Here is a 9,525-nt window from a genome sequence, read left to right as displayed (position 1 = left end):
CCATCACGCCTGGCTAATTTTTTTTGTATCTTTAGTAGAGATGGGGTTTCAGCATGTTGGCCAGGCTGGTCTCAAACTTCTGACCTCGTGATCCACCCGCCTCGGCCTCCCAAAGTGCTGGGATGACAGATGTGAGCCACTGCGCCCAGCCTATCCGCTATGTTTAAGGGTCTTCAGTGAGGCTGCTGCTTCCAGGCTGTTTCCTTTAGCTGCTTATACCCTGCTCGTGTGCGTGGAAAAAGCTCCTGCTGTTTTTCAGGTGGCATCCTCATGTACGGGGCCCTGGTGCTCTTCGAGTCCGAGTTTGTCCACGTGGTGGCCATCTCCTTCACTGCACTGATCCTGACCGAGCTGCTGATGGTGGCGCTGACCGTCCGCACATGGCACTGGCTGATGGTGGTGGCCGAGTTTCTCAGCCTGGGCTGCTACGTGTCCTCACTCGCTTTTCTCAATGAATATTTTGGTAAGTTGCCTTGGAATTGTTTTCTGAATCATTGGCTATTCATGATTTTGAAGCATTTTCTTATTGTTACTTCTGAATACGTTGTCTTAAGTTGTGGATCATGGTAGAACCCGTATCAGAAAGTGCCTGCTCTTCCCATCCCTGCACCACAGATGAAGGTGCGGTGCCCTGTTGGTCACTGGCTGGTCCCCTGACAGGAGGCGCTGAGCCCCGTCTGTTACTGGCTGACTGGTTCCCTGACAGGAGGCGCTGAGCCCTGTTGGTCACTGGTCCCCTGACATGAACAGCACAGCCCTCAGGAGCAGCTGGGACTCAGACCTGCGGGAAGTGAACACGGAGCCGGGCTCAGACCTGCGGGAAGTGAACACGGAGCCGCGTGTACACCTGTCCCCATCTCAGTGCCTGAGTGTTCATGCAGTGGTGAACCTCTATGGAGGAAAATGTGAAATATTCTTGTTCTTACATAAAAGAACTCTCAGAAAATACCCGTGGCTTCTAAGAAATGGTTATTTTCTAATTATAATGTCCTAGTTATTTTTCTTTTGAAAATCGGCTTTTAGAATATTTTCATGTATGATCATGAATTAACATACTCAGGGACACGTGAACACGCTAAGTGCCACAGTGAGCTCACAAAATGACAAAGACACACGTCACAGGCGTGGGCAGGACTCACCACCGCTTTGAGCCTCAGCTTTTGCATCTGCAAACTGGAGATGGTATCACTTCCCGTTAGGAACGGGTCTGAAGATCAGTAGTAACGTGCTTACGTACATGTGAACGAATGTGCGGAGCTCCTTTCGCACCTGCAGAACATGGCCAGCCCTCCAGCACGCGCACCTTCTGTGGTGAGCTCCTCAGACCTGAATAGGTCTCTTGTCTCCTAGGGGAAAGCCAAGGTGTGTGCTTCTCAGACACAGGAAACTGAACTGTTGGGTTTCAGTGATGTTTAAACAGTTGTATGGTAACAGGCAGGGAAAGGAGAGGTTAAAACCATATTGAAAACGCATCTTGCACCTGCCATTTTATTGCTTTTAATGTGTTTCTTATTCGTTTGCTAACCCCTTGAAATACCCGGCATCTCCTTTAATCTGTCCTTTATTTTCTTTATTCCTGTTTTGGAACAGGTATAGGCAGAGTGTCTTTTGGAGCTTTCTTAGGTAGGTAAAGTTATCATTTCTTTCAAAAGTGTAGAAATTTAGCCAAACAATATTGATAAAGATACTTAACTAATCAGAAAAGTAAACCTTCCTCTAAGTCAGTGTTCCTCACAAACTCTCTGATGTCACGTAAGCTGGTGGCCATGTGCTTACTTAGCTCGTCGTGGGCTGAGTGCTGCTGGCTTGCCTGCCGGGGGCTTGGTGGCCCTGAGTGAGGGGAAGGGGCCAGGCATCCTGCCATCTGCTGAGGATTGCACGAGTCCCTAAAACATGTTTTTGCCTTTTCAGTTGTAGGGCTGAGCTCCTGGAAAACACTTCCAGGGTCTTCAGAAAATGAGCACACACAAACGTAGGACTTCCCCTTGATACAGCGATCGGTGCTGCCCTCTGTCATTTATTTTACAAAGGCCTCTAACTCTGCTCCATAGATCTTTTTATCCCACCTGGCAACAGTCTAAAGGGATTTCCACTATATGTAGATTCGAAGTATGTAAATATCCAGTTTCTCACCTCCTCTTCTTGTGAGGAATGTAAGTGGCCTAGTCATTAGCAGCACAGCTCGGCCATGGTGAGTACATGGTTCTTCTGTGGAGATGCTGGGAGGGTGATAGGCGAGAACATTCTCTGGGTGGGCCAGGCTCAGCGCCTCTAAGAGCAGACCGGTCTGAGCATTTGTGTGGCAGATGGAACTGCAGGCTGCCCTCTGATGCCCCCAGGCCCTCATAAAGTCAACTCTACCTTAAAAAAACAAAAACAAAAACAAAAACAGCTAGCCTAGATCGTCCAAACCACTCCCACAGGTTAGGTGAGTTGGTGTCTGTTCCAGTGCTTCAGTGCCTTTACAAATTCTGCCACAGAGCATTGTCTACCCATTTAGTGGTATTTGGTGACATTAGTCATCTGCAACCCCCTTTTTTTTTTTTTTTTTTTTTTGAGACAAAGTCTCACTCTTGTTACCCAGGCTGGAGTGCAGTGGTGCGATCTTGGCTCACTGCAATCTCTACCTCCTGAGTTCAAGTGATTCTCCTGCCTCAGCCTCCTGAGTAGCTGGGATTACAGGCGCCAACCACCACACCAGGATAATTTTTGTATTTTTAGTAGAGACAAGGTTTCCCCATGTTGGCCAGGCTGGTCTCAAACTCCTGACCTCAGGTGATCCACCCGCCTCAGCCTACCAAAGTTCTAGGATTACAGGCGCGAGCCACCGTAGCCGGCCTGCAACCTTTTTTTTTTTTTTTTTTTTTGAGATGTAGTCTCACTCTGTCCCCAGGCTGGAGTGCAGTGGTGTGATCTCAGCTCACTGCAACCTCTGCCTCCTGGGTTCAAGCAATTCTCCTGCCTCTACCTCCCCGGTAGCTGCGATTACAGGTGCCCACCACCACGCCCGGCTAATGTTTTGTTGTCTTTTTTGTAGAGATGAGGTTTTCCCATGTTGGCCAGGCTGGTCTCGAACTCCTGACCTCAAGTGAGCCGTCTGCCTTGGCCTCCCAAAAGTGCTGCGATTACAGCCACTGCACCTGGCCTACAATCTCTTTATAATGCTTTGGTTTGTTTTTTCCAAATGAATTATGCCCGGTATGCGGGTCAAACAATTCTGCAGTCAAGAAAACCTGAGATTTGGAGCTGGGCTCCTATAAATGTACGGTGATATTTCCGTGGCAAGCTGAGACCGCCCGGTGGCCTGGCCAGGTCTGTGGCTGTGGCCATGAGGGCCCAGGGCTTCTTGTCGGCTCTTACCTTTTTTTCTGTTTCCTGCCAACAGATGTTGCCTTTATCACCACCGTGGCCTTCTTGTGGAAAGTGTCAGCGATCACCGTGGTCAGCTGCCTCCCGCTGTATGTCCTCAAGTACCTGAGGCGCAAGCTGTCTCCCCCAAGCTACTGCAAGCTGGCCTCCTAAGGGGTTGTGCACCCCCAGCGGGCTGGTCCCAGCACCTTCTGCCCTTTCCAGTGAACACAGGATTTGCCATTGCTACCAAGCGAGCACCACGAGAAAGGGAGGGTACGCCAGGCAAGCCCAGGGCACCGATGCCGGGACGGCCTGTCCCTCTCAGTGCAGGAACGTCACCCCTGCCAGGCGAGCCCAGGGCACAGATGCCAGGATGGCCTCTCCCTCTCAGTGTGGGGCTTCACCCCTGCCAGGCAAGCCCAGGGCACTGATGCCGGGACAGCCTCTCCCTCTCAGTGTGGGGCTTCACCCCTGCTTTTCTTTCTTCTTTTGTGTTTGTCAGAATCCTATTTCCATATTGAAGCAGCTTGAGTTTCTACTGAAAATGAGCCCGAATTATTTTACTGTTACTGTAAAGGGTTTATCTTACCTGGCATTCTGAGAATTAGAATGAAAGTTTAATTTCTGCAATTCCCTAACATTCAAGTTCTTTCTTTGATGTTATAACACACAGTCATTCCTACTCAAATGTAATAAAATTGAGGCTCCACGGAGACCCGTGTCCACACCAGCTGCAGCTCCTGCTCAGACAGACGGCCTGCCCTTTGCTGAAGACACCTCGCTTTATACTCGTATTTCGCTTTTCAGTAAAAACACTCGAGTTACTGAGTTCTCACATGAAGAGCTGTTCTCACACGCTCTGAAGGCAAGTCGCACAGACAGTGGCGTTTCCGAACATAATTCCACTGCAGCCACCAACGCAAATCATTGCCCAGAGACTGCTGCTGGCACGCCTGTCCTTCTCATCCTTTTTATATTTGCAAAATCACACTCGAACGCCATTTCTATAGGTAGAAATCAGCTGTCCTGTAAAACTCACATCCCCTAAGATAGCCCACTTGCCTGGTCACGGGTTTCCTAGTTAACTTGGTTGGAAACACGCACCAACTGAGATGATGAAAGCCTGTGCGGTTGCCACGCTGCGTTCATGGTGTCGCCCAGCCAGACCCCTCGCTTCTGTGAAGCTGGGAAGGTCCTTGGGGCCAGGAGTTCATTTTCTCAGCTGTGTCCTGTGCCTGGGGTGTTTCTCCACACCGGTGTGTGGTGCCGCCTGCAGCAGTGCCCCTTCTTGGAGGCCTCAGCAGAAGTGGGTCAAACACCAGGCCTCTTGGTTCAAAGGGGAGTGCCTCTATTTTCCACGCAGGCGCCGCAGCCTCTGCCAGGAGTTTCACCTGCTCATTTTCCGCGTCGTTTCCCATCAAGGTGGGCCCTGTCACCTGAAATGCTGGCCGCGCTGTGTGCGTGGGGCTCCACGGGCATTTCACCAACCAGCGGAGGGGCTGCCCAGCGCCCACCTAGCGTCCCCCGCAGCTCTGCGGAGGAGAAAATAGCCACCGAGAGCAGTAAAGGGCCTGTCCTCCCCACACCGCAGCAGCGCCTTTGGAACGAGTTCCGCGTCCTCCCTCCTGAGCGCCCTGAATTTCCAGGCGGGCCTGGCCCTGCCAGGGTGCGGTTTCCGGCGTCCCCACAAGGGGTCGCTGGTGTCCGCTCGGTGATCTGGGCGTCTGGTCGCCGCCGGAGGCTGCCTGGGATTTTCCCTTCTGTGCACCAAGTCGGTGTCGCCCAGAAGTCACATCCTGGCCGGGGCTGACTTGGATTTTACGTGTCTTCATCGCTTCTGCCGGAGCAGTTTGCGTCAGGGGCGTTGGGACGGTAGAAATCAAGTCCACAGCCAGCAGCTCAGGAGATGGGGTCACACGCTCGGGCCTCGGGGGTGGAGGCCAAGTGCACATCAGAGGCTGCTCCCCCGTGCACCTTTACGAATAAACCGCCCACCTGTGACACTAATCGAATGATAACGTTGTAAATAACCTCAGAAAAGCTGAACCCCTGAGCCTTCGGGAATAACACTGCAGTACAGCTTTCAGATAAACGACCAGCCTTAGATCAGTTGGATCCTGATTAGGAGACAGTTGGAGACGTCTCAGGAAATCGAGATGTGTTAGGGGCAGGTGGAGACGGGAGGAGGAAGGGGTTTCTCTGTAAACGAAAATCACCCCCACGTTGTGAGGGTTAAATGAGATGGACAGGGCGTTCCTGGCAGACGACGGGCATGCAGCAAGGCAGTCGGAACGGGTCTGTGACACGGATTCTCTGCTAGATTAAAGAAAATAATAGCCTGCTAAAGGGTCATTAGATGGGCATTAGATCCAGTTCCAGCTCCAGTTCAGGAACCAGCTCTGAGATCAGGCGAGGAGTCGAGAGGCTGTGCTTCCACCGGCTACCAGCTTGCGGTGTAACCTCATTGCTTTTTAGGTTCTGGACCTGTGTCAGCCCTAGAAATTCTGAGCCGGCCGTACAGCCCCAGAGCCCTTCAGGAGGGTGCCCAGCCTGGGGAGAGCATTCTGTGTGTCCGGAGTCGGCGGTGCTGCAGGAGGAGGAGCCCGTTCCTCCCTTCTGTGTGTGATGGGCAGCGTCCCCGAGCATCCAGTGCTGTGCTGGCCCCATGTTTCTAGGTTTACGTGTAGAGGCGTGACCCTCACGGTCCTGTCCGGCGCCCGGAATAGCTGGTCACAGGGAGGTAAGTGCTGCGGAAGAACCAGCAGGGCCGGCAGCCTTGGGAGACTCCTTGGAAAGGGGAGGTTGAAGCCAAGGGCGAGAAGATACAAGCAAAGCCTGTCATCAGAGCAGCTCGTGCTCAGACCCGAGACTGGGGCCTGGCGCTCTGGGGTGACGAGAGCAGAGTGCCAGCGCCCAGCAGGGCGGCAGGTGGGTGAGGATTCGCCACTGTTTTCCACAGTCTCATCCGAGTCCAGGTCAGTGACGGCCATGCCTTGAGGGCCGCAGTGCATTCCCGGAGCCCGTAAGTCCGTACCCCCGACGGCCACCAGTGCCTTCCTCTCCTGTGAGAGCCCAGCAGAGAAACCTGTAGCAAGACCCTGACAGTTTACCAAACAAGCTGGCCTTACCTCCCTTCTGTGACGGTCACGGGCAGGCCCAGGTGCACCCTTCCTAGGGTCAGGGACTCCGCTGGTGTCACCACCTCCAAGGCCCCCCCGGCACAACTGAGCAAGCCACTCGGTCCTACTCAGGGGCAGCCCCCCGGCCCCAGTCCCCAGCACCTAAGTCCTGGGCCGTAGAGGGGACACCAGGCACCCCCTCTCCCCCGGAATGCGAGTCCTGCTACAGCAGATGGGTGTCATTTCAGGCGGTTCCAGAAGGGGGAGCCAGAAGCCACGAAATGGCACCTGCGAGGCCACCTGGGCCAACATCCCAGCTCCAGCTCGGAATTTGGGGGTTAGAGAAGCTGATGGCTTGGGGATTCCTCTGAATATGATGTCCTGCTGAGCGCCAACAAGCAACCCCTGAAATGGGGTCCCCAGGAAAGCCAGTCTGCTCTCGCTGAAGAGTTTCCTCCTGTCCCGCAGGCACTTGTACACAGGAGGTGTTACTGTGTCTGCATGGGGAGTGCCCCCGTGGAGGGCTGCAGGGCAGCCTCAGCTCCCACTACCCGTCCCAGGTGCTGGTCGGCCCCTCGGGTGGGCCTCGGGACCATGGCTGAGCAGAAGCCGGGGAGGAAGAGGGTCCTCGTGCCAGTTCTGCTGAGTCCTCAATGCTCACGCTAATGACAGGATTTTCCAAAATGGATTGTCCTGCGCCTGTGGGCCTGGAAGAGAATCCAGAAATCCTCCAGCCCCACCTCTGCCTGGGTCCTGAGAGTTCTGGGGCCGGAAGGCTGCAGGCACTGAGCTCATCTGCGCTGGGGGTGGACATCGCCCTGGTTGTGACCTGAGATGCGAACAGAAGCGTTGGGGTCCAGATCTAGAAAGATGAGGCCAGCACAGACCATGTCCTGGAAAAGACACAACTTGGCCTTTGGAATATCCGCCCCTCATTAAGGAAGAGAGGGAGGCCCTGGGATCAGACGTCGCTGCAAGTCAGAAATCTGGATTTTTAGGTGAAGTGACCATTTTAAAATTGGGCTCCCAGCACTTGTTGCTGTCATTGGGTTGCCTGGGAGACTGCGTGGGGCAGCTGAGGGGGCACCGTCTGCCGTGGCTGGTTCCCCCGTCACCGCAAGGCCCAGCAGCAGTCAGCCTCAGACCTTCTCCCTGTCCCAAGAGGCCCTCTCACAGCTTGCCTCAGTTTCTCCCTGGGGTCAAGCACAGCTGTGTTTGCAGGTGGGGAGCCAGCAAGGCTCTTGCCCTGGAGTAATGGCATGTCGTGATGCTCACTGATTCCCTCAAGGAGGCCTTTCCTTGGGGGCTGCCCCGCGTGGAGCAACCCCTGGCCCTGTAGACCCTGTGTTCCTTCCTCAGGGCATCCTGCTGGGGTGAGGGATGGGGACTGGCCCCCTGGACGGATGGGGACTCCTGACCTCCCCCATGGGCCCCAGGGAAAGACAAGCAAAACAAGGGCCATCCCGATTGTGTCCCGCTTCTCCCACCTGCAGCTGCCCCGCGCCAGGCTGTGCAGAAGAGCTGGGGCCACGAGAAGGAGCTGCACCACCAGCTTCCATCGCAGGTGCCCTCCGCCCTCGGGGACACTTTTAATTGTCTGCATTTCAGTTTGTCTCTAACGGGTCCGGTTGTAGTCCCTCAGAAGTTGTAAACCTGACATTCACTGCCTGTAGGTGCTGGGGAGAAAATACTGCCGATTTCCTAGCCGAAGGTTTGTTCCTGTGCCCACACCGTGCGTCCAGCACAATCACAGGAAGCACTCCGCCAGGAGAAGGAGAATCTGCGAGAGCTCCCGAGTTATCCTCACAGTAGCTCGGGCTCTGAGACTACCCCCTTCACTTCCATCGGCAATGGGGAGCCCCGTGCAGACAGTGGGGTTAACCGGGGTCCCGGGCCACGTGTTGGTGCTGACTCCCAGGCACAGATGCTCGTGCGGACCCTGCAGGGCTGGTGGTCAGGGGCTGTGGGTGCCCAGTCCAGGATGCGCCAGGCTCCCGGGCCAGCCTGCCCTGCTCCTGTCCACCCTGCTCCTGTCCCACTGCCCTGTGTCCTCTTGACCTGAGCCTCGGCTTGTCCAGCTGGGGCCGTCCAGGTGGGAGTAACTGTCTAGACGAGAAAATGAGAGAACCAGGTCCACAGGACAGGAGCAGGGGGCCAGTATGGGGACATCACTGCCACAGTCCCCTTACCAGGGGCACTGGCTGTCTCTGGCTCTGCCTGTTTCTAGGAACCACCTGGACTGATGCCATCCACGGTCCCTGTGAAAATTCTTGCTGCGTCCTCTGGGCTCTGTGCCTTCACCTGGGGACAGGGCCCTCCCCTTGGCCTCCTTGAGTCCTCCCCCCTCCTAATTTGTGACAAAATGAGAAGAAACAAAAGGCAATAAGAGGAGAGCGGGGTGGGCCGGGACAGAATCGGGCCCTGGGCTGCACCATCATCGCTCATCTCAGCTCTCAGTGACCTGAGGACCAGGACCCAGACCCAGCGTGGGGACTGTGCAGGGGGCCCAGCCAGGGGCGGGAGCTGTGGGGGCAACTGTGCCAGGGAACCAGCAGAGACGTGGCTAACGGTACAGCCCGGCTGAGAACTGTGGAGCTGTGCACTTAGGGAAACCCAAGCATCTCTGACACTAACTCACAGGGCTGGGTGAGCAGGAACGAGCCGGCAGCAGGTGAGTCGTGGGGCCTGGGGACCAAAGCCAGCCTCCCTGGCTGTGCGGGGCTGGGAGACCTTGCAGGGCTGGGAGACCTTGCAGGGCTGGGGCACAGGAAACCTGAAATGCTGAAATCTAAGCACAGCCTGCATTGGAAAGCCCGTCCTGGGCTGGTCTGGGCATCCCAGTCCTGGGTCACGCCCACCTGCACCCATGGGGCTGCAGCCTCTCCTCTGGGGCCCGGCTTGGTTGCTTCGGCCCTTCCAGGCCCTCCCCGGGCCCTGCCCCAATCCACAGGCCACCTATGGGTTCTGAAATGCCCCTCAGTGTGGACTCATGAAGACAGACTGTCCCCTGCAGCCCTTCCCAGAGCCTGCAGTTCGGGCCCCACACAAGTTCTCA

At 55.4% G+C, this 9,525-nt stretch overlaps 1 protein-coding gene across 5 annotated transcripts in view; it reads left to right on the top strand.

The window, feature by feature from the left end:
• LOC113222235 (probable phospholipid-transporting ATPase IIB) overlaps positions 1-9,013 on the top strand; it is an 11,259-nt gene extending 2,246 nt beyond the window's left edge. The window contains exons 2-6 of one of the 5 annotated variants that reach the window (XR_003308298.1): positions 260-463; positions 1,591-1,623; positions 3,386-7,468; positions 7,964-8,034; positions 8,144-9,013. Coding sequence is in view for 2 of the 5 variants with exons in the window: in XM_026451650.1 (XP_026307435.1) it covers positions 271-463; positions 1,591-1,623; positions 3,386-3,522 (363 nt within the window). In the remaining 3 variants the exon portion in view is untranslated. Of the gene's footprint in view, positions 1-259; positions 464-1,590; positions 1,624-3,385 lie in introns of all 5 variants that reach the window. The other 4 variants (XR_003308296.1, XR_003308297.1, XM_026451650.1 and 1 more) reach the window with 4 other exon arrangements.
• The last annotated feature ends 512 nt before the right edge of the window (positions 9,014-9,525 follow it).

Source organism: Piliocolobus tephrosceles, unplaced genomic scaffold (genome assembly GCF_002776525.5).
Source record: "Piliocolobus tephrosceles isolate RC106 unplaced genomic scaffold, ASM277652v3 unscaffolded_29977, whole genome shotgun sequence".
NCBI lineage: Eukaryota > Metazoa > Chordata > Mammalia > Primates > Cercopithecidae > Piliocolobus > Piliocolobus tephrosceles.
This window is presented reverse-complemented; position numbering and strand designations above follow the sequence as displayed.